Here is a 25,424-nt window from a genome sequence, read left to right as displayed (position 1 = left end):
GTTTCCCTTCTCAAAAATGTTCATCTAAATAGCTCTTTGGTTAAGTGCCTATTCTGTCCTGGCATTCATGACCTTTATTATCCAGTCCTTTCTTAGTTTAGTCTTGAAGTGGCTGAGATAGTGTTAGGTAGGAAAGACACACTGAAGCCCCATATCTAAGTAAATATCAGGGTGTGTGTCTGAGTTTTATATTCATTCCTATAACATGGCTATTTTATTTTATTATATATTGCGTATTTTTGTATATGTAATATCTATATAAATATATCGCTCTGTTGCCCAGGCTGGAGTGTAGTGGCATGATCACAGCTTACTATAGCCTCGACCTCCTGTGCTTAAGTGATTCTTCCACCTAGGCCTTCTGAGTAACTGGGACTACAGATAGGCACAAGCCACTATGCTTGGCTGGATATATTTTTTATGTCACTATAATATAGTTCTGTAGAGAGTCTTCACCCTATAAGAATGACAATGGAACAAGTAAAATTACAAAGTTCCGATATATATATTGTAAAGCCCTTTCTTACATATTTTTGTACATGTAGAGATTGCATTTTTTTCCCCAAGCATCTCTTCTACCCTAGAATCTCACCTTATATTGTATCAGATAGGCATTTTTTTAAAATACCTATGTTGAGCAAAGGTAAATTTTCAAAAGCTGAGAAATAGGTTGAGTTTGAATGCAGAAAATTTGGGGAGTCTTAACAAGTACCTAGGAGCACTGGGAACTTTAACCATCCTTCTCAGATAAAATAATTTTAGAATATAATATAGTGGTAGAAATCAGTTCATTAGTTGTCTGGAAAGAAGAAGAGAAGGGTACAAAGAAGCATGAGGGCACTCTCTGGGGAGGTGAATATGTTATTTCTTTATTGGGGTGGTAGTTATACAGATACACACACATACACACACACACACACACACACACACACACACACAGGCGCGTGCAAAAATCATCAAATTGTATGCTTAAAGTCTGCATTTTATTTCATGTTGATTATACCTCAAAGTAGTCTTCTTTAGAGTGGTGAAGGAAAGAATAAAAGCTACATTTCTTGACAAAATATTGCGTTAAATTATTTAGACGCAAAAGATCTGTATTAAGTTGCTTTCATCTCCTTTTGCCATTAATTTATAAGAAAAACATTCTATTAAAGATTATTTTTCCTTGTTGCCATTTGATATTCATCTTTAGACAAGGAGTAACCTTGAATTTACATTTTTAGTTATTGGGGAAAAAACAGTTTAAGTACTATATTTGAATATTGCTAATCAATTTAAAGAATTAATAATTTTATATTGTTGGTTTAATTTTTAAACCATTTAAACAAATTTTTTTTTTTTTTTGAATTTTCAGAATTGGCTTTATACCCTGGAATATTGAAACAGAAGTCCTTCCTCTTATTTCTTCTATGTTGCCAAGAACTATTTTTCCAACAAGTACCATATCTCTAGAAAACTTTGGTAATGTTTGTGAAATGATTTTCTATTTTAAAAAATATTATTAGTTTCTTTTAATTTCATAACAATGAGTGTTGACTTAGTAAGGTATAGTAACTCATAATTATTTCTATAAATATTTAGACAGTGACTTTACTTTAAAATTGTTTCAGCTAGGCTGTATGTATATCTATATACACAGTGGTCGTTTAAAAAAAAAGGAAATCCTGTCATTTGCAACAACATGAATGCACCTGGAGAACATTATGCTAAGTGAGCAAGCCAGGCACAGAAAGACAAGAACCACATGACCTTACTCATGTGACATCTAAAAAAGTTGATCTCATAGAACCAGAATGTAGAGTAGTGGTTACTAGGGACTGAGGTGGTTGGTGGTTGTGAGGGCTTGGGGAAATGTTGGTCAAAAGATACAAAATTTTAGTTAGATGAGAAGAATAAATTTAAGAGCTCTATTGTACATCATGGTGACTATAGTTAATAATGTAGTTGACCTTTGAGCAAAACCAGTTTGAACTGTGTGGGTCCACTTATATATGGAATTTTAAAGAATAAATATATTAGAACATTTTTTGGAGACTTGTGACAATTTGAAAACTTGCAGACCAACTGCATAGACTATAAATATGGAAAAAATTAAGAAAATGGTATGTCATAAGTGTATAACATATATATAGATACTAGTCTTTTTATCATTTGTGTCCATAAAATGCACACGTTTATTATAAAAAGTTAAGATGTATCAAACATATGACATAGACATCTCTAGACTATATATGGTCCCATTTGCAGTTGAGAGAAATATAAGTAAATGTAAAGATGCAGTATTAAAATAACTGCATTAAATTAACTACAGTACATACTATACTACTGTAATAATTTTGTGGCAAATTCCTGTTGCTATTGTGAGCTCAAATGTTGTGAGTATCTGCTTAAAACTTGATGTGACACTAGTCATCGCTGCATGTGCAGTTTTTCTCTCTAATCTGTGTATCACAGTAAAAAATGATCTCTTGTGGCTCTCTTGTAGTTTTCATTGTGTTTAGTACAATACTGTAAACCTTGAATAATGCCATGAGCCTGTATGAAGTACTACTAGTGATGCTACAGGTGCTCCCAAGAATCAGAGAAAAGTCATGACATTACAAGAAAAGTTGAGTTGTTTGATATGTACTTTAGATTGAGGTCTACAGCTGTAGTTGCCTGCTATTTCAGACAGACAATTCATCTTGTAAACAGATGATATAAACTTTCTGTATCAATGAATATAGTACAATACTGTAAATGTATTTTCTCTCATGATTTTCTTAAAAACATCTTTTTACTCTAGCTTACATTGTTGTAAGAATACAGTATGTAATATATACAACATTAAAAATATGTATTGCCCTGTTTATGTTATTGGTAAAGCTCTCTGTTCAACAGTAATGTTTTGGGTGAGTCAACAGTTATATGGTGATTTTCGACTGTGTGGAAAGTTGGTACCCCAACCCCTGTGTTGTTCAGGAGTCAACTATATTGTATTATTGAAAATCATTAAGAGTGAATGTAAAGTGTTCTCACTACAAAATATTAACTATGGGTAGTGCGTATGTTAATTAGCTAGATTGGTCATTCTGCAGTTAACTAGATTTGGACATTCTTCATTCTACAAAACATTTGTTATGTGCAGTAAATACATACAATTTTATAGGTCAATTTAAAAAAATTGCTCTACCTAGAAAATCTGCTTTGCAATTTTAATAAATTACAACTTGGAGGCTTTGAGGTAATTAGAAGTCTCTTTTCTGTTTAGAGCTTTAGTGTCCAAACCATAGACCTTTAGAGGTAACATCTGGTAATTCATTATGAACAAATAATTTGAGTCTTTATTAATTCATGGATAGCTTGACAGTTTTCTCTTTCCTTTTGCCTAATTAATACCAGTTTCTTAAAACAAATAGTAGTTATCAGAACAAGAATTATTTTCCTTTTTTTCTCTATAAAATTGCCTTCATGGGTCAGGCGTGGTCACTCATGCCTATAATCCCAGCACTTTGGGAGGCCGAGGCAAGAAGATTGCGTGAGCCTAGGGTTTAAGATCAGCCTGGGCAATGTGGCGATACCTCATCTCTACAATAAATCAGAAAATTAGCTGGGCGTGGTAGTGCACACAACTGTAGTTCCAGCTACTTGGAAGGCTGAGGTGGAAGGATTGTCTGAGCCTAGCAGGTTGAGGCTGTGGTGGCTGTGATCATGCTACTGCATTCCAGCATGGGTGACAGAGCGAGACTCTGACTCAAAAAAAAAAAGCCTACATGGACCAAATCTGGTTATAACTTGCTTTAATGTCACTGAGAAAAGCTAATACATACTCATATTACTTGGATGTTCGTAACTGCATTTATTCGTAATTTGACTCATAAGTATTTTGTTTCACTTTATTATAGATTCTATTTTATGCTAAAATAGCTAAAGCCAAACTAATATTATATTTTTAAACACATAGTTTTTACTTTTTTTTTTTTTTAATAATTAGGTACTTCTTGCAAGGGATATGCATTAGCACATACCCAAGAAGGAGAAGAAAAGAAGCAAACTTCTGGTACATCAAATACCAGAGGATCAAGACGAAAATCTGCAGCAACAACTCCTACAAGGAGATCTACACGTAACTTGAGAGCTGAAACAGTCAGTCAGTCTCAGAGATCCCCAATATCAAATAATTCTGGGTGTGATGCCCCAGGTAACAATAATCCATCTATGAGTGTTTCCTCTTCAGCTGAGTCAGAAAAGCAAACAAGACAGGCTCCAAAACGGAAGTCTGTGAGAAGAGGAAGAAAAGCACCTTTATTGAAAAAGAAACTTCGGAGCTCTGAACTTCCCCCTGAAAAATCACCTTCCAGTGATTCAGTAGATGAAGAAACAGTAGAATCTGACACATTACCTGTGATAGAAGAAGAGCGTCAATCAGATGTAGAAAGTAGTAACACTTGTACTGTGCAGACAAATGTAGAAAACCAGTCTACTAATTGCTTGAAAAGTTGCAGTGAACAGATAGAAGAAAGTGAGAAACACATTGAGAATCATGATACAGAAGAAAGAGTAGAATCTTCATATTCTGAGTCTTGTACTCAAGACCCTCCTGTGCTCGTTGGAGAGGAAGAAGAAATTCAAACAATTGAGAATACAGATACAGAGGCCAAAGTTTTGTGTTTGGAAAGTGATATTTCTAAAAATATTTTTGAAAAAGGAGGTGATCCATTGGAAAATCAAGACCAGATGTCCGGATCTTCAGAATCAGAGGCAAAGGCAGATAGAGGTACAGATCATACCCCAAGTAATTTTCTTACATGTTCAGTATCTGAAAGTGAAGTACACCAATCTGTATCTAGTCCTCTAGGTGAGTTATCTGAGAATGCAGAGTCCGTTGTTAATGAAGAAAAAACGATAGAGAGTCCTGTAGTAGAAATTTTTGATCATAAAGATTCTACAGTAAAAAAAGAGCTGTTAGAGAGCCCCACATTAGAATCTTCTGAGAGTGAAATTATACAAACAGTGGACATAAAATCTGTTGAGAGTGCCGAGGTTCAGTTGCTTGGGCATACTGAATCCGAAGATGTAGAAATAATTGCAACATGTGATACTTCTGAGAATGAAAATGTCAGTACTATTCAAGACTCTGAAAATAATTTATTAAACAATAATCTTGACACCAGTTTGGACATATCTCTAGAAGGAAAGAGTGAGTCTCTGATTAAAGATCCCAAATCTACAGAGTTACCTAAAGCACACACTGAACAGATTCAGAAGCATTTTAGTGAGGACAACAATGAAATGATACCTATGGAATGTGATTCATTTTGCAGTGACCAAAATGAATCTGAAATTGAACCATCTGTAAATGCTGATTGTAAACAATTGAATGAAAATTCTGTAGCACACAGTTCTGAAAATAATATGTCATCATCTTCTGATACTGCAAAGGAAAAGGATGAAACTGTATCTCAACCATCTGAAAACTTAATAGATACAGTAGATAAAGCCAAAAAGCCTCGTACTCGAAGATCCAGATTTCATTCCCCATCTACAACTTGGTCTCCCAGCAAAGACACCGCACAAGAAAAGAAGCGGTCCCAGTCTCCATCTCCCAAAAGAGAAACTGGAAAAGAGAGCAGGAAGTCTCAATCGCCATCTCCTAAGAAAGAATCTACCAGAGGACGGAAAAAATCTCGTTCTCAGTCCCCAAAAAAGGATATTGCAAGAGAAAAGCGGCGATCTCAGTCTCGGTCTCCAAAAAGAGATAGTACCAGGGAAGGTAAAAGATCTGAATCACCATCCCCAAGAAGAGATACTTCTAGAGAGAACAGACAGTCTCAGTCAAGAGTGAAAGATTCCTCCCCAAGAGAAAAATCCAGATCCCAGAGCGGAGAAAGAGAAAGTGATAGAGATGGGCAAAGGAGAGATCGAGAAAGAGAAAGGAGAACCAGAAGATGGTCTAGATCCAGATCTCGTTCTAGGTCACCCTCAAGATCTAGAACAAAAGGCAAGAATTCATCGTTTGGTAGAAACGACAGAGAGAGTTACTCTCCTCGGTGGAAGGAAAGATGGACAAATGATGGTTGGAGATGTCCACGAGGAAATGATCGATACAGAAAGAATGACCCAAAGAAACAGAATGAAAATACAAGAAAAGAAAAAAATGACATCAGTCTAGATGCTGATGATTCAAACTCTACTGACAAACAAAGAAATGACTGTCCCAATTGGGTAACAGAAAAAATAAATTCTGGGCCTGATCCAAGGACCAGAAATCCAGAAAAATTGAAAGAGTCTCATTGGGAAGAAAATAGAAATGAAAATTCAGGGAACTCTTGGAATAAAAACTTTAGTTCTGGTTGGATGTCTAACCGTGGTAGAGGTAACCGTGGCAGAGGCACTTACAGAGGTAGTTTTGCCTATACAGATCAGAATGAAAATAGATGGCAAAACCGAAAACCCCTCTCAGGGAATTCAAATAGTTCAGGGAATGACTCTTTCAAGTTTGTGGAACAGCAACCCTATAAGCGGAAAAATGAGCAAGAGTTCTCATTCGACACACCAGCAGACAGATCTGGGTGGACATCTGCATCTAGCTGGGCTGTAAGAAAAACTCTGCCAGCAGATGTACAAAACTATTACTCAAGACGAGGGAGGAATTCTTCAGGTCCACAGTCTGGATGGATGAGACAAGAAGAAGAAACATCTGAACAGGGTAACATGTTCTGTTTATTGATGCTGCTTTATTTGAAGAACAAGGTTATGAATTTAATATTTATATGAATTGAAGTGATCCTTATTTGTAGTTTTTATGTTAAATTGAACCCTAGTTGTTTATGTCACTTCATTATATAAACATATATAACGCATTTATATACATCAGTATATATACATATATAATTTTTTTTAACCCCACCTCTGCTCTAAACCATGCCAAAGACTTAAATGTTTTATGTACTGTATATTACAATAGAAGACTTTGGGATGTTCCTAGGCGGGATTTAACTTCTGTTTCATTTATTTCAGATGTGCATTTTTTTTAAGTCATTGTTCTCATACTAATAAGTTATTGTTATGATAATATTTGTCCTTGGTTTTTCTTGTTAAGAACGTTGCAAGAAAAAAGCTATTGAGGATATAAGAATTGATTAACTTTACTTGTAATTTAGTAACTAAGTTTTATATGATTATTTTTTAAAGTTAGTTTCTTGAGCTTCTACTGATTCTTTGTTAATGTTGACATATGTTATTGCATGAACTTATTCTTAAAAATAATTTGGCTCACACCTGTAATTCCAGTACTTTGGAGGCCAAGGTGGGAGGATTGAGCCCAGAAGTTCAAAACCAACCTAGGCAATATAATATAGCGAGACCTCATCTCTACAAAAAATCAAAAAATTATCTAGGTGTGGTGGCACACACCTGTAATCCCAGCTACTCAGGAGCCTGAGGCAGAAGGATCACCTGAACCCTGGAGGTCAAGGCTGTGGTTAGCCATGATCATGCCACTGCATTCCAGCCTGGGCTACAGAATGAGACTGTGACTCAAAAAATAATGATAATATTAGTTGAATGTTTACCTTAAGTAGAAAACCAGTCCACATTATTAGAAATGATAGGATTAAACTAAATAATTAGAGATTGGTTTGTTGTACTGAGTACTAATTGCTATTTATATCTTAACTATAATCGGGAGTTCTTTGCTTCTCTGTCTAAAGAGATTTGTAACATGATTGTTTTCACAAAACATTTTTTCTTTTGATAGATCCTAACCTAAAAGACCAAACAAACCAACAAGTTGATGGTTCTCAGCTACCTATAAACATGATGCAACCACAAATGAATGTAATGCAACAACAAATGAGTGCACAACACCAGCCTATGAATATCTTCCCATATCCAGTGGGTGTTCATGCTCCTTTGATGAACATCCAGCGCAGTCCATTTAACATTCATCCTCAGCTGCCCTTGCATCTCCACACAGGAGTGCCTCTCATGCAGGTAGCTGCTCCTACTGGTGTATCTCAGGGACTACCACCACCACCACCTCCTCCCCCACCATCTCAGCAAATCAGCTACATTGCTCCACAACCAGATGGAAAACAATTGCAGGTATGTTTTTAGCAACTGAAGTTTAATCAACATGGCCATTGTAAGCATTTAGCTATTAGGGACATGTTCAAGGAAGGGCATCCTGGCATCCATAAACAATATTTTATTTGATTACCTTCATAATCTCTTTTACCTTCATAATTTTACCTTCATAATCTCTTTTACCTTCATAATCTCTTTTACCATCCTCCTCCAAGCCCCCCAACTCCCACATAAGAAAATTAATTAAATACATTAATTAAATACATAATTACCAAATCCAAGCTATATGTATGCCATCGTTTATATTGAAACAGGTTTGCTGTCAAATTAAGAAGACCAAATTATGAGCCAAATTTGAATCAAGTAGTGGGGCACTTTAAAATTTTTCCTTGTTTTATTGGACTTTTGTGGGGGGGTGAGTAATGGGAGTGGGAACTAGTGATTAAGAAACATGATGAAGGCCAGGTGCAGTGGCTGAAGCCTATAATCCCAGCACTTTGGGAGGCTGAGGTGAGAGGATTGCCTGGGCCTAGAGGTTCGAGACCAGCCCGGGCAACTTGGTGAGCCCTCGTCTCTACAACAAATCAAAAAATTAGCTGGATGTGGTGGCATGCCTGTAGTTTCAGCTACTTGGAAGGCTGAGGCGGAAGGATCGCCAGAGCCCAGCAGGTCAAGGTTTCAGTGACCGTGAGTGTGCCACTGCACTCCTGGGTGACAGAGTGAGACTCTGACTCAGAAAAAAGCCTCATGTTGAAGCTTGTATTGTCTTGTTCAGACAAACACTAGATAAAACTGCTCATTATCTGTGTTCCATTTTCAAGAATTTACCATGCTAAAAAGAAGTGCCTCTACGAGACCTAAACAATTTGAGTAATTTTCAAGCATTGTGCTGCTTACAATTGTATAGCTGCCTTTCAAAAATTTTAGAATCCTGACAGTAAGATACAGTTGGAAGAGTAGACAAATGAGATTTTAGAATTTCGGATCTTACGTCTTTTTCTGCTATCAATTCACTGAAGCCTTTTGACTTTACTACCTCATTTTCCCCAATCTCTAGAGTGAGGGACTTTAGTTAATATTCCTAAAGAGCTTTACAGGAAAGATACAGTTTAACTGCTATTCTCCTTTTTGTTTTTAGTGTTGCTGTCAGAGCCTTACAATACCCATATATAATTATGAAGTCATCTTCACATATGTAAATAAGGCTCTGTTTAAGAATGTTATTCAGTTTTCTTCAAAGAGCCTTTTTAGATATAAATGATCTGAAATAATGTATTTCTCTTAAGTTTTAAAGTTGATTTGATTTGTGTATTTCAATGTTATTTCTAACATGTGTCTAGAAGACTTTTATCGAGTACAAGTCATTAACTGATACTAACTCTCTGAAACAGGGTATTCCTAGTTCTTCTCATGTAAGTAATACCATGAGTACTCCAGGCTTGCCTGCTCCGACAGCAACCCCAGGAAATATGGGAACGGTTCAGGGACCAAGTTCTGGTAATACTTCGTCATCAAGTCACAGCAAAGCCTCTAATGCTGCTGTAAAATTGGCAGAAAGCAAAGTAAGTGTTACAGTGGAAGCCAGCGCAGATAGCTCGAAGACAGACAAGGCAAGTCCAAGGTTGAGAGCAACCTACCTAATTCTGTATTGTGATAAAGATGAAAAATTTCAGCTGTCTATTGTATGAGTGAGGGGAATTTATTATGGGCATTGTAATATTTCAAGAGTTCTATATAGATATATTGATACCCAGTGAATTACTAATAATATTTCATAATTGTTTTTAGAAATGTTTGATATATAAATAAATGATGAATTTGTATTTGTCATATAAGAGTTTCTTGTAATATTGTAAATGTGTGGTATTTTTAATTTTATATTTTAAGTTTTTGAAAGTATCTGATTGGCAAATAATAATTATACATTTTCTTCTCATCAGAAATTGCAAATTCAAGAAAAAGCAGCACAAGAGGTAAAATTGGCCATTAAGCCATTTTACCAAAATAAAGATATCACCAAGGAAGAATATAAAGAAATTGTACGGAAAGCGGTAGATAAAGTAAGTTATAGTTTTAGTGGAGTTATGTGCATATTGTTTTGAACTGCCTCTCTTTTAATAAAGGATTACTTAAGTTTAATTAAAGTGAAGCTAGCTCCTAGTAATTTTTGTCTGCTTTTTTTGCCTTTTGAATGAGGTATGAAAACATGAAAAATAAGTCTAGTTATCTCTTTGGGGTTATTTGTTTTCACAGAGCTTTGCATTTTGCTTTGATTCCTTTAAGCACGAAAAAAGTTTTCCCCCCCTTTTTTTCTTAGGTTTGTCATAGTAAGAGTGGAGAAGTAAATTCTACTAAAGTGGCAAATCTGGTTAAAGCCTATGTAGACAAATACAAATATTCACGGAAGGGGAGCCAAAAGAAAACTCTGGAAGAACCTGTGTCCACTGAAAAAAACGTAGGCTGAAATGGGGAGCACTGTAAAGGACATTATCAAGATATCTGCAAAGTGCAATTTCAACATGTACCATTAACTGAAAATCATGCATAACTGTGATTGAAATTTGGTTTTGATAAAATTATTTTTTTTAACATAGGATATAATGTTTTGTTCTAAATAAATATAGTTCTGCACTGCAACTTCTATATCCTTCTATCCTCCCACCAAAACAAATTCAAGGGAAAGTAAAGAATTGAAAAGAGCGTGCATTTTTACCGGGACTGTGTTAGAGTGTGGATGCTGGAAGGTGTACAGCTTTTTGATGAGAGCAGTGGAATGCAGGCACTAGACGCTTATAAGTGCGCTGGTTTTGGAAGAGAGATATATAATGCATTTATTCTGTCTGGCTAAAAAATAAAGTATGATCTTTGTGATTTTCCCTCTAATTATGGAAAGTTAAATAATGTATTACCATGAAAAGTATTTCTAATATTAAATAGAACATGCCAATTGCAGGGTTCCTAATGTGTACTTTTAAAGCACATATCTTAATAACTTGCTTAGCTAGAAAACAGATTATCACGAGTAAAATTTAGTGTTCAAAACTATGAGACACTCTTCACCTATTGTATGACCAAATAAAGGTTATGCTGCTTGTTTTTCTTTTGTGCCTTTTTTTTCCCCAATTGAGATGAAGCAGTTTGATTTGCTAGATTACAACCTTGGCAGTTCAAAGTTTATGTTAAATTTAGAAGACCAAGTTGGAAAAAGTGTTGACTTTGTAGACATTGTTCTTTCATAATACCTTCTATCCATCAAGGATGATACACTATTTGTGCCAACTGAAGAATTACATTAAATTGTGACTCTCCTTTCCTTGGGACTAAGATAGAATTGCAAAACTTTTGAGACTCATCTGTCTAATCACTGATGAAGTTCTTTTCCCACTTGAGAAATCCCCAAATGCTCTACAATGAATAAAGTGTTAATTTGGTGTCCATGTGGTAGCCATTAAGCCATATTGCAAGATTCTAGACGTTAAAACCTGTGTTTTAGAAAGGGAAGAGAAAATTAAATAATGGAGTCTAGGTTTTTTCAGGGACTTAGGGATTTGGTTTTTGTTTTAAGTACTAGAATATAGTTAGTTTTTATAAAAGGTAAGTTTAAAGTGTTTATTGGCATCTTGAGAAAACAGTGAGTTCTCTCCATGATTAACTGTCTTTCATTCCAGTAACAATTTTCTTTTTTCTTTTTCTTTTTTTTTTGAGTCAGAGTCTCACTCTGTTGCCCAGGCTGGAGTGCAGTGGCATGCTCATGGCCAATGCCGCCTCTACCTGCTGGGCTCAGGCGATCCTTCCGCCTCAGCCTTCCAAGTAGCTGGGACCACAGGCTGGCACCACTATGCCTGGCTGATTTTTTTTTTTTTTTTTTATTGTAGAGGTGAGGTCTCATTAATTTGCCCAGGCTGGTCTTGAATCCCTGGGCTCAGGCAATCCTCTCGCCTTGGCCTCCCAAAGTGCTGGGATTACAGGCGTGAGCCACTGTGCCCAGCTAACAATTTTCAGTAGATGCCAAATAACTGGAAAGCTATTCATATAAAATGTTAATGGATCCAAGGTAGATCCATGCCTCAATGAGATTAACTGTCCCTTTTACTAGCTAAACTATTTAGCAAGAGCAATACTCTATAGGACTGTGCTTTTCAAAGTAAAGATTATCTGTTTCTCAGTTTTATGTGCATAACACTTTTCCTGGTGCTAGCTTTGATAGGCAAAATATTTTGAAATGTTGGCCCCCATATTAATTGTGCTAGTTCATAAAGTTTATTAGGTAATGAGTGTAATCCTAAAAACATTTCCAAGCAGTTTTTGATCTTCATTCTACATTGCTGGGCATTTGTAATAAAGGTATTCTACTGACATATATTTTTAATTAAAGTTTGTGTTTAGATTATGATGAGGAAAGAAGGAGTCTTATTTCCTCTAATAAAATATTAGGACAGTGTTTCAAATACCAATGCACACCTCCTCAGTTGTTTTGGTTTAGAACTCTAGAGACAGTTGTGTGAACTTAAAATCTATTATGAGTTAAGCCTGTTTCACACATTGAAAATTTTATAGAAAATTGCTGTGCCTGAGCTGATTAATCACACACCTTTTCTGCGTTTTCTTTCAGTAACATTTGGGAATTGAGTGACATATTAAAATCTGCTTTATACCATTTAGCTTTTGCAAACAAGTTTTAAAACTTAGAGAAGTACTGAGTGGTGTGGTCAAGAGTAAAAGTCTCATGTTTTTGGTAGCACTCTCATGAATTATTTCCATCTTTTTTGAAAATAACAAGTGTGTGTTCCATATCTGATTGGGACACTGGTTAGATGCTTTTAAAATAATAAAGAATGTTACTGGATTAGAATTCAAACTTTTAAAATTTTTATTATATTTAAGAATATATTAGGAAATGCATGCTTTATTTTGCAAAATACACTGTTTAACATTCCCATTCTTGGCCCTTTTTTTAGAAGTTCACATTTATTTTGCATGTGCATAAACTTAATCAGAAACACTTTATGGGGTTTTAGATTCCTCTTGTTATTTATCAAGATTCAGTATTGACTTGACCTTTGGAACTTTTGTCCCCTTAACTTACTAGTCACATTGACCAATGTTTTAGGCTATAGAAATGCCTTGAATTTTGAGACTAATGATAGTTACCTATTATTTTAACATTCCAAACGTTTTGTGTGGGGTTTTTTTGTAATTACCACATTTTCTCTATTACTTTCCTTTAAATGGCCACAGTGTATACTGCTTGAATGTTTCATCTGAAAGGTTGTAGCTTCAGAAACACAGTGGTTGTCCCAGGATTCATGAGACATTGTAGTATGAGGTTGGAGTGCTGTCTACTGAAACAATACTCTTAAACAAATATGTAGTGTGTAATATTTTCTAATAAATTCTTTTGATAAACAAAGTGTAGTGTCTTTAACATTTTGTTATTAAGGTTCCTGGGAAATGGTGCCTTTTACTTCATTATAACTCTTTCCAAACATGCATTGAAGGATTTCTTAGATTTGTACCAGTCGTTAGCATCGTGGTTACATTAACGTCCAAGCTTAGAGTTTGCTATAAGCATATAGCATTTTAATAATTTTATATCATTACATTTTCCTTAATTACATAATCGTTGTAGCAAAGTAGAAAAGTTTTTGTAAATAAAATGCATAAATGAGAGGAAAGATTGAAAAAAGGAGGAAAAATACCCACAATCCTGCAAAGAAACAATTTCTCATGCTGATCAAACTGCACATAACTACATTGTAACTTTTTTCACTTGTTGTATTGAAAGATTTCCATTTTAATAAAATTATCTTACAGCATGATTTTTAGTAGCTGTATAGTAGTCTAATACATGAATGTACCATTAAAAAATCCTCTACTATTGGATTGTTTTTATGAATATAAAGCAAGTTTGCAAAATATAAATTTAATATTTTTCCATAAAAATTTTTTAATGTAATTTTACAGTTAGTGATGTATAATTTTTAAAAATTGAATTACAGCTGGGCTCGGTGGCTCAGCCTGTAATCCCAGCACTTTGGGATACCAAGGTGAGAGGATTGCCTGAGCCCATGGGTTTGAGACCAGCCTGGGCAACTTAGCAAGACCTCATCTCTACTATAAATAAAAAATTAGCTGGGCGTGGTAGCACGTGTCTGTAGTTTCCGCTACTTGAAAGGCTGAGGCAGAAGGATCGCTGGAGCCCAGCAGGTCAATGCTGGGGTGGCCATGAACGTGCCACTGCACTTCAGCCTGGGCAACAGAGTGAGACCCCAAAGAAAAAAAAATTTCAGTTACATATACTACAAAAACTTCATTTTCATATACTTGTTTTTTGAGTCTCATTGTTGTCCAGACTGGAGTACAGTGACGGACTCATGACCATTGCAGCCTTGACCTGCTGGGCTCAGGTGATCCTTCTACCTCAGCCTTCCAAGTAGCTGGAACCACAGGCACTCACCACCACGCCCAGCTAACTTTGTTTGATATACTGTAGAGACGAGGTCTCCCCAAGTTCTCCAGGCTTCTCTCGAACCCCTGGACTCAGGCAGTCCTCTCACCTCCACCTCCCAAAGTGCTGGTATTACAGGTGTGAGCCACCACGCCTGGCCTTATTTTCATTTTTTAAGCTGATTTTTCAATCCAAAGAACCACCAGAAAGGTCTGTTTGTGTATCTTTCCAAATTCTTCAGTGCATTTACAAAAATGTTTTTCAAGATTCCGAGAAAGCTGGTTTTGCAGATCCTTTTCCCCAGTGTGTGAATTATAGTTTATAAATTGTTCTGCATATCTAGTCTCCTTAATTATAGATATGTTCTAATGTCAGTACATATAAATGTGTTATGTTCTTTATAATGGCTGCTTCATGTTCCTCTGTTGGTGGTCATTTAAGTTATGTGCAGGGTTTGACTATTAGAAGCAGTGCGTTGAGGCAGCGGTCTCCAACTCTTTTGGCATCGGGGACCAGTTTCTTGGAAGACAGTTTTCCCCCGGGGTGGGAGCGGATGCACAGTCAAACCTCACTGCCGGTGTTCATCTGTATTGGCAGCTGCCGCTCAACACTAGCATCATTGCCTCAACTCCACCTCAGATCATCAGGCATTAGATTTTCCTAAGGAGCATGCAGCCTAGATTCCTCGCATGTGCAGTTCGCAATAGGGTTCACGTTCCTATGAGAATCTAATACTGCTGCTGATTTGACAGGATGCGGAGCTCAGTGGTAACAGGAGTAGGTGTAAGGACATGTGAAGCTTAGCTTGCTCTCTGGTTATCTTCTGCTGTGCAGCCTGGTATCTAACAAGTCCATGGCCTGGGGCTTAGGGACCTCTGCTTTAATGTACACCCTTTGTGACTTGTCTCTGTGAGTCTCTATTTCTATGGACTAGGTTAAATTGTATTTTAGGATATGTACTTTTTTTTTGAGTTGAAGTCTCATTCTGTCACCTAGACTGGGTTGCAGTGGCCGCTCCCAGCCACTGCAGCCTCTATCTGCTGGTCTCAGGTGATCCTTCTGCCTCAGTCTTCCAAGTAGCCGGGACTACAGGTGCACGCTACCATGCCCCACTAATTTTTGATTTATTGTAGAGATGAGGTCTCGCCAAGTTGCCCAGGCAGGTCTCGAATCCGTGGGCTCAGGCAGTTCACTCACCATGGCCTCCCAAAGTGCTGGGATTACAGGCTGAGCCACCGAGCCCGACCAGATATGTACATTTTTAATTTGGATAAATATTGCTAAATTGCTCTCCGAAAGGAGTATGTTAATTTATAGTCCTGCCACATATCTTTCGTTCCACCTTTGATATTGTGACTGAGCACAGAAGATGCATTCTTGTCCATGAGGTCTTACTGAACTGTGCACACCTACTACACATGTAAGGAGTTCTTAAATTGTTTGTGTATCTTGTCAGGTTTAATCTTGCACAGTATTGTCATCTTAAGCTTTTAGTATGTGCCAAGCCCTATATCAGACATTTCATATTTATCACTTCATTTAATTTATAAACTATTCTAGCCATTATTTCTGATGAGAAAATTAAGATGCGTAAGAGATTAACTGAGTTGTCTAGCTGCACAGCTATTTACTGATGCAGCCAATTCAGACATCAAAGTCCAAGCTTGACTGACTTCCAGTATGTAAACTAACATTTACATGGTAGCATACAGGAGGTAACGGCTGATGTAGAGAAGTGAAGAAGGTGGCCAGGATGCAGCTGACTGCGTGGGGGAGGAAGGTGTGACGCAGGGAAATGTATCCTGTGTTTAGCCTGACCCTTCACGTTTTACTTTTTTTTTTCTTTTTTGAATTGGAGTCTCACTCGATGCCCAGGCTGGAGTGCAGTGGCACACTCACAGCCACTGCAACCTTGACCTGCTGGGCTTCGGCAATCCTTCAGCCTCAGCCTTCCAAGCAGCTGGAACTACAGATGCACGCCATCACGCCCGGCTAGTTTTTTGGTGATTTATTGTAGAGACGGGGTCTCACCAAGTTTGCTCAGGCTGGTCTCAAACCCCTGGGCTCAGGCAATCCTCTCATCTCGGCCTCCCTTACAGGCTGAGCCATCGTGCCCGGACATATTTTACTTTTTCATAGCACTCACATTTCCTGTCTTGGAGATACTAAACATTTAGTCATGAAGCCATCTTTAATGAGTTCTTTGCTTTTCTCAGCCTGTTTCCATTCTTTCAAACAATTGCTTTTTCCTCTGTATCGTCTTCCTTTGCAGTAAGATCTAGCTCTACTTCCCAGCCATGTTACTGTTACAAACCAGTCCATCTTAGCACTACAGACTAGTTATCCATGGTTTTGGTTGTGTAATTCTACGTTATTCAACAAATAGTACCAGCCTATATGTGTTACACACTAGAGAAGATTAAAACAGGTACTTGTGTCACTGCTATGGGTGCAAAGGGGAGGACTGTCAGGAGCTGAAAGGATCCGATAGGTTAATAGACAGAACCTGAGGGGGCAAGGAGGGAGGGCACTTCAACTAAAAGATAACTCGGTAGGGAGAGGATGAGCCAGCCGAGGGAATGGTAGGGGCAGTGCGGCTCTGGCCAGAGATAGTGTGGCATCCCTAAGCCTAGAATGGCTGGAATGAAGATTGGGTTTGTTAGGCAACATCACTGCACAAGCAAAAGCTTTTAAGCTGGAGGCATTTGGCATGATCAGATTTGTGTTCTGAAAACACTGCTCAGAATGTTTTGATGGTCCAATATGAGTGGTTAAAACATGAAGGGGGCCAGGTGCGGGCGTTCAAGCCTGTAATCTCAACACTTTGGAAGGCTGAGGCGAGAGGATTGCCTGAGCCCACAGGTTCGAGACCAGCCAGGGCAACTTGGCGAGACCTTGTCTCTACAATAAATCAAAAATTAGCCAGGCATGGTAGCGTATGCCTATAGTTCCGGCTACTTGGAAGACTGAGGCAGAAGGATCGCCGGAGCCCAGCAGGTCGAGGCTGCGGTGGCCGGGGGCGTGCCACTGCACCCCAGCCTGGGCGATGGAGTGAGACTTCAACTCAAAACAACAAAAAAGAAAGAAACATGAAGTCTTCAATCTCACGAACAAGTTAAGCGATGTTTTTTCAAACTGATCTTTTTCAGTTCTAGCAAGGATGCCATGACCAAACTATTGTGGGGTATGCAGATTTGAAGAGTTTTTCTGAAAGGTGATTTGAGAGAACATATAAAGAGCCTTAACATACAGCATATCATTATGGACAGGATCATATACTCTGTCCATAATGATATAAACATCCTGGTCCATATACTCTTTCTTTACAGTATTAGTTGAAAATTGGAGGGGGATGGTTAAGCTAAATTATGCTTCATTCATGTGAAGGTATTTTGCAGCTATTTTAAATGTTTGTAGGGAAACCAAGTGGGACAATGTACTTCTCTAACATTAAACGGAGAAAAAATAGGCTACAAACTATGCAATTATCCTTTCTTTTAAAATGTTAAAAGACCAAGAAATGCAAGTGATAGAAGTTGTTTCTGAGTAATAAAGAATTCCCCAAATTTCTAATAGTGAACAAAAATTGTATGACCATAAAAAATATTTCCAAAATTGCAGGCCTCACTAGGGTGTGAGGGTGGGAGAAGGGCTTGGAGGTTTTGCTGCAAGCTTGAGAGCTGCCACTTTTCCCTCTAGAACGGGTCAGGTTTCTCAGCGTGAGCCGGTGGCAGTAGTCAGATGGCCCCCACACTTCGCAGCTCATGGAGGAGGTGTTTGGCCTCTTATGGCAGTTAAAGTGTTCCAGTCTGCGAGTAGTCAGTACCCATGGACTTTGTGGACCGAGAAACAAACCCCCCAGCCGTGTGAGCACTGCAGAACATAATCCCTTAATGAAAGCCCAGAGCTGTCACCTTGAGCATTTCACCACTGAGCCTGAGTTGCCTATAAAAAAGTGACTGCTGCCTACCTACCTTGTAGGAGTATTGTGAGGATGAGGTGAGGTAACAGATGTGATTGTCTTGAAATTCCCTCCATATTTACTTGGGGAATTCCTGCCTGCATAATCAGGGCTGCTTTTCTCACTGCTGTTGTCTGTCTTGAACAGTGACAGAAATAACATAATCTGTCCATTGGTTTGCAGCATAGCCACATATCTAAAGTCATTTAGAGAACTTTAAAAATGAAAATGGGGCAACCCTCTCAGGTCCCCTCCTGCTCTGGGAGCTTTTCTGTCCTCTCAATAAATCCTGCTTTCTCAACGTAAAAAAACAAACACAAAAGCCGCACAGGCCCACCCCAGACCCAATTAAGTAAGTCTCTAGGGATGGGATATTTAAAAATCTCCCATCTAATGTGCAGCCAAGGAGCAAACCACTATGTAACGTTTTTAGATCCCTGGCAGGGCACAGCTGTTCTGTTAGGGCAACATAATTAATTAGATCATGGCTTGTTTGAAAATCATTTGGCCGGGCTCAGTGGCTCAGCCTGTAATCCTGCACTTTGGAAGGCCGAGGTGAGTGGATAGCCTGAGCCCGCCGGTTCGAGACCCGCCTGGGCAACTTGGCGAGACTTCATCCCTACAATCAATCAATCAATAAATAATTGCCAGGTGTGGTAGTGCCCACCTGTAGTTCCAGCTACTTGGAAGGCTGAGGTGGAAGGATCTCTGGAGCCCAGCAGGTCGAGGCTGCAGTGGCTGGGAGCATGCCACCGCTCTCCAGTCTGGGCCACAGAGTGAGACTCCAACTCAGAAAAAACAAAAATGCAAAAAAAAAAAAAAAAGCATTTGAACTCTGGGTTCTCAGAAGCATCAACAGCACCTGACAGTTTGCATGCACGTGTGGGTGTGTGCACGCATGCACACGCACACACATTCACACCCTTTAACCTTGTTTTTTAATTCTAATCTACCACTGTATCTGAGATTTAGATCCCACTAAGCACTAGCTACATGGCAAAAACAGCACCTGCATAGAGAGACAGGATGTCAAACATTTCCAGAGTGTCCACACACTAGTTCGTGGTGCAATTAAACTCCTGTAGGGACCAGCTGCTGATGGAGGCGTATGCTTAACTCAGCACGTTTTTAATTTACACACTTGCCTAAAGGAGTTATAGCTTCTAAAACTCATTGGAGCATTGCTTTCGAAGTCATTTCCAGGAATTTTTTTCCTCAAATACTTGGACAGCTGATAGCAGGTTCTCCTTAGCTCTAGCAAGTACAATCTTGATGACCCATAACAGTAGCCGTGGCTAACACTGAGGCATATCATTGGCTCTGTGTCAAGAATTTTCTTTGTATTACCTCCCTTAATTTTCCCAGCAACCTTGAAAGGTAGGTCCTATTATTAACTTCGTTTTAGAAAGGAAAACAAATTCTCTCAACCATCTCCTGTTACTTGTCTCAGCTCATCACGTGGTCTGCCCAGCTAGATTTCCTTCATGAAGTGTCCAGGTCCCCAAACTAACTCTTCCTCACGCAACCTGCATAGTAAGTTTGGGCGCTGGCAATGACATCCATATTTCTGTTTCCATTGCCCCTCTCCGGGGTGCGTGAACTTCTCACAATGACTTACCTAGTCAAACATAACAACAGCCGGACGCGGTGGTTCACTCATGTAGTCCCAGCTATTCAGGAGGCTGAGGCGGGAGGATCACTTGAGGCCAGGATTTTGAGACTGCAGTAAGCTGTGATTGCACCATACCAATGATTAGCCACTGCACGCCTGGGCAACATCATGAGGCCCCATCTCTTAAAAAAAACATATAAAAATATCTATAATACAAATTAATATATATAAATTACAAATTAGTTTATATGTAAATATATAACTATTCAAGTGGTCACCCTATTTAGTCTCCCTGTTCATCCTTCAGGCTCCTAAATTAATCATTTAATTAATGTTAGTCACATACTTGCTATGAACAGCGTAATTCATATATGCCAGCCATATGGCCAACACGCTTACAGGATTCCTTCAAATAAAATCTTAGCAACTACAACAGTGATGGATGTATCTGCCCCACTGAAGTTGGGGACTGCACACTTGCTTAGCCATCCTCTCGCCTGTCTCCTTCAATTTAACTTCCTTCGAGGCACCTCTGTATAGTTCCATGCTCCCTTCAGAACCTAATTTGGGCTGTATGTGTATTTGTTAGCAAACTCAGACTGATAGATATGGTTCCGCACCTAAATGAATGTCCCGCAGAAGCATGTCCCAGTGCACCAAGAGACTAATGCAGAATGTTTATAGCATCATTTGTAATAGCCCCAAACAGGAAACAACCTAAATGCCATCAATGTTGGGATACTATTCAGCAGTAAAAATAAAGGAACAGTTGCTACTTCCAGTAATACAAGGGGACCCAGAAAAAACTGGAATTATTTTTTAGAGGGCAGGTTCCTTGTAGGACAGACATTCCCAGCTAGGTAAGTGTTCTAGAAACCCATGGGCATCAGTATACCAGCTAGCATCGTGAGAGGCTGCATTTGGCTTCAGTGAATTTGTTTTGGAGAATCTTTCAGCATTTGCCCATTTAATGATGGGTGATTTATAAGTGCACCTGCCCACACTGCGCTGACTGCTCAGCAGTTTTTTTACTAAAAATGACAGGACTCCTTTGCCCCATTAGATCTTTCTCCGAGCGACTTTTTTTTGTTTCCTCAGATGAAAAAAATCCTCAGAGGGAAATATTTTGCCTATGTGGAAGAGGTGAAACAAAAACAACAGAAGCACTAAAAGACATCAAAACTGACAAGTTCAAAAATTCGTTTTGTCTTTCGCAGACAGTTTAGCTGTGATGAGGTATATTTGATAATTCAAATCAATATGTCCTTCTAAGGCAAAGGCTAAATGAACATTTTTTCCATCATTTTAAGCACGCCATAATGAACAGCTTTGAGCAGTGGAAAAAGTGTCTTGATGGGTGTATTGCATCGGAGTACACTGAGGGTGACTGGAGTTTAAACATGTAAAACTAAACACACAATTAAAATAAAATATAGCCGTGCCTGTAGTTCCAGCTACTTGGAAGGCTGAGGGAAGGATTGCCTGAGCCCAGCTAGTTGAGGCTGCAGTGGCTGTGAGCATGCCACTGCACTCCAACCTGGGTGACAGAGTGAGACTCCGACTCAGAGGAAAAAAGAAAAACACTATAAAGAAAAAGAAACGATTGCCTTGAAAACCCAGATAGTGGTTACCAGTGGGGGTTGGGAAGGGATGGGCCTTGAGAGGCTTGGGGAACTATCAAGGTTTTTATCTCGATCTGGGCAATGGCTATGTAAGGATTGTTATAATAAAGCTCTACTCAATATTTTTACTCACTTGTTATGTCTTTTATTTCACAATTTAAAAGTTAAAAAAAAAAGAGGCTAGCAATCCAAAGCCAGTGTTTTAGATTTGATAGTCAAATCTACTGGTTCATTTCTCTCAATCAAGTCCCAATGGGAAAAGCAATCCATGAATTTGAAGAAAAAATCTCCACTGAAAGAATAATTATGCATCCCATAAAGTTTCTTCTGTTTGGAACCAGAAATAAAGTGCAAAGCAACCAACACATGAGGGCCTACCCACACGAGAAAGAAGCTGTGTGGAAATTTTAAAGTGCTTTCTGTAATTACATTGTGCCCACTGGTGGTCCCTTTTTCTCATTAGGTTATTCTTTTAGCCATACCGATTTTACCTAAAGATGAGAAACAATCTCATTTTCAATAGTTGTACAATCCAGAAAATAGCCTGTCCCAGGCAATTGCCCTGCAACAGTGCATTTGTTGAAAGGACCTGGAAACTAATCCTGTTTTGTCTTTCACAGTTTATAACTAGGCAAATTTGATAATTCAAATCAATATGTCCTTCTAAGGAAAAGGCTAAATGAACATTATTTTCCATCCGTTTAGGGAAACCATAATGAACAGTCCAGGTGGTTCTGATACCCCTTCAACCAAATATGTTGGCCGAAGCTATGATGTTTGATTTCCAGACTATGTGAAGCCCTTCAGCTTCTCTTTACTCAATGACTGAGAAGTTTCTATCAACATCTCACTCTGCTCCTCCCTGAAATCCTGTCAAAGGTTTTATTTTTGTGCATTGCGTGTGTGTTTGTGGAAAGTGTTTATAGCTTTGATGTCTTGCTAAGTGACCTCTGCACCAGTCATCCCATAACTTCCTCCCATCCTGAGCAAGACCTCTCCAAACTCTGAATTCTCTTACCACTGTCAGGTCTGTCAAGTTTGTGTGTGTGTGTGTGTGTGTGTGTGTGTGTGTTTTTAAGTGAGAAAGCAGGATTTATTGAGGACAGAAGAGCTCCCAGAGCAGAAGGGGACGTGAGGGGGTTGCCCCTGTCAAGTTTCTATGGGACATGAACATCTGTCATTAAAAGGCATTTTTCCTTCTCGAGGAAGTCCTTCCTTCTTCTCTTTCCCACCTGTCAGTCAAAGGAAGGCTGTCATGAGTAATCTTCCAAAACACTTTCTTTATAAATTTCCTTATAGCATTTGTTTCGTATTAGGTATTATTTATAATTCTGTCCTAGCCTCAGAGCAAGACTGTCTCCTTCAAGTACAGAGGTTCTCCAGTACTGTGAGTTGAATGTGATTTAATGGAAGTATAAATGGGGAGGAAATATTAACATCCTGAAAATGCTTAAGAGGAATTATTCTTTCCTAGGGAGTCAGCTGACAGTTGTTCAGATGAGCCAGTTGATTAGAAGCTGTGGTTTCAATTGCTGGGCATGGTGGCTCATGCCTGTAATCCCAGCACTTTGAAAGGCTGAGGTGAGAGGATTGCTTGAGCCCAGAAGTTCAAGACCAGCCTGGGCAATGTAGCTAGACCTCATCTCTACAAAAAATAAAAAATAAAAAATAGCCAGGCATGAGGGTGTGTGCCTATATAATTCCAGCTACTTGGGAGGCTAAGGTGGAAGGATTGCTTCAGCCCAGGAGGTAGAGGCTGTGGTGAGCCGTGATCATGTCATGGCACTTGAGCCTGGGTTACAGTGTGAGGCCCAGAATGAAAGCAAAAATGTTTTAAAATACTCTTTAAGGTTTTTCTGGCTGTAAAAAGTTTTAAGTGATGGCACTTACGGGTGTGGTGGCTCAGCCTGTAATCCCAGCACTTTGGGAGGCTGAGGCGAGGATTGCCTGAGCAACTTGGCAAGACCTCATCTCTACAATAAACCACAAAAACTAGCTGGACATGGTGGCATGCATCTGTAGTTCCAGCTACTTGGAAGGCTGAGGCGGAAGGATTACCTGAGACCAGCAGGTGGAGGCTGTGGTGGCCGTGAGTGTGCCATTGCACTCTAGACTGGGCGACAAGTGAGACTTCAAGTCAAAAAAAAAAAAATGCGAAATGAATGGAATACTTGGGAAATAAACCCGAGGAACTAGGGAAAACCATTACAAAACAAAATGCAAAGAAGAAAATACTAGGAACAATAGAGCAAATACTAACGAAAAGTTCCGCACCCAAAGCAGGTATATCCGAGTCTATGCTAGCAGACTCCTGGGAAAGAATTCTCCCAATTACTCTGTAATTAGGCTCCATGTGAGGTGGTTAAAAAGCTCCACTCGTGCATGACCCGGTAAGATACTTAGCTATCCTAACCTTCTTATAAAATATTAGCTACTATGTTGAGTAGCAGTTGCATAGATTGAGACAATATGTGTAAAATGTGTAGCACAGAGCCTGACAGAATAAAGTGTTAGCAAAATGATAGTGGTTAGTTTAAAATACCATGTTAAAATTTGGAAACAACTGAGATGTTCATCAATAAGGGATCTGGTTAGGTAAATAAGGGTTTATCTGTACAATGGAATAAGTAAATACCTTGCATAGCTATAAAAAGGGAGAGAAAGCTCTTTACAGATCGATATGGAATGATTCTAAACGATTAGATTTTTAAAAAATGCAGCACTGTACTTACATATATTTTACTTAAAAAAGAGAAAATACTTGAATTTGTTCATATGTATTCAACACCAGAGGTGCACTCAGGAAATCTGAAGTGGTGGGGGTGGATCTAGCAGGTGGCAACGAGACCTTTCATTGCATTTTTGAAAAGAACTTTTTGATTCCTGAATTGCATGATTATGTCTGATCTCGGATTATGTGACCTACTCACAATCTGCGTTTTTAAAAGGCAGTTTATCTTTTGAGCAAATGTATCTATCCAATGTGGGATGTATTTCAGACTGAAATCCACAGGAACCAGGATTGACTTAATGGTAGCCTTTTCTCTTAATAGTTAAATGTAGTCTTATTAATCAAAGAAATGGATCTTCTTAAGTACATGACTTATGTCTACCTTAGTATTTCCTAATCATGCGCAAGGCAATCCTGGACTTCATTTTTACCAACAGGAGATGAAGCCCTACAAAGGCAAGGGAAGGTGAACATGCGCTTAGAAGGTGGCGCGGTCTTCTCTTATGAAGACATGGAGGCCTCTGGAGAAGGCTAGTGCAGCTGTTAAGATTCCAGGTCTCTCTTCGACCGTCTCCAGACTGTGAGAGTGATAAGCTAGAATTTCCCGTGGACAGATACTGGGTTTTTTCTCTTTAAACTATTTGGTAAAAATGATCCAGGAGTAAAGTGCCGGGTGTCCCACGTGGCTAATCTTGGGCTCCAGGCCTGCTCTGGCAGCTTCTGCTGTGGTGATAGCATCACGCTTCCTTTGGTGTTTCAGACTTGAATCACGGTGATTCAGATCAGGACAGAAGCCACTTAATCCAAAACGTTCTTATTTTAAAAAATCATTTTATTGTCATTTTATGGTTAAAAAAAAACATACATGGCGTGACTATAAAGTAATGAGACAAGTTTGCATGGGTGGTTGGATTACTGAGTCTCATTAGTCTAGTCACATCCTGTCTCGAGATTGGAAGAAAAATATGCCTTCGCTATAT

The 25,424-nt window shown here is 38.6% G+C and overlaps 2 protein-coding genes across 2 annotated transcripts in view; one reads left to right on the top strand and one right to left on the bottom strand.

Moving 5' to 3' along the window:
- SCAF11 (SR-related CTD associated factor 11) overlaps window positions 1-11,169 on the top strand; it is a 51,449-nt gene extending 40,280 nt beyond the window's left edge. Inside the window, exons 9-14 of the mRNA XM_008054635.2 lie at window positions 1,358-1,464; window positions 3,977-6,691; window positions 7,742-8,088; window positions 9,462-9,680; window positions 10,011-10,130; window positions 10,388-11,169. Coding sequence (XP_008052826.1) covers window positions 1,358-1,464; window positions 3,977-6,691; window positions 7,742-8,088; window positions 9,462-9,680; window positions 10,011-10,130; window positions 10,388-10,534 — 3,655 coding nt within the window. The 3' untranslated portion in view covers window positions 10,535-11,169. The remainder of the gene's footprint in view (window positions 1-1,357; window positions 1,465-3,976; window positions 6,692-7,741; window positions 8,089-9,461; window positions 9,681-10,010; window positions 10,131-10,387) is intronic.
- Window positions 11,170-25,255: 14,086 nt separating this feature from the next.
- Window positions 25,256-25,424, bottom strand: part of ARID2 (AT-rich interaction domain 2) — an 88,471-nt gene continuing 88,302 nt past the window's right edge. The window contains exon 18 of the mRNA XM_008054622.2: window positions 25,256-25,424. This exon is cut by the window's right edge and continues 2,972 nt beyond it. The gene's annotated coding sequence lies outside the window, so the exon portion shown is untranslated.

This window comes from Carlito syrichta, unplaced genomic scaffold (genome assembly GCF_000164805.1).
Source record: "Carlito syrichta isolate Samal-C Ts95f unplaced genomic scaffold, Tarsius_syrichta-2.0.1 Scaffold79433, whole genome shotgun sequence".
In the NCBI taxonomy this organism is placed as follows: Eukaryota; Metazoa; Chordata; class Mammalia; order Primates; family Tarsiidae; genus Carlito; species Carlito syrichta.
Note: the sequence above shows the minus strand (reverse complement) of the source record. Positions and strands in the feature narration are given on the sequence as shown.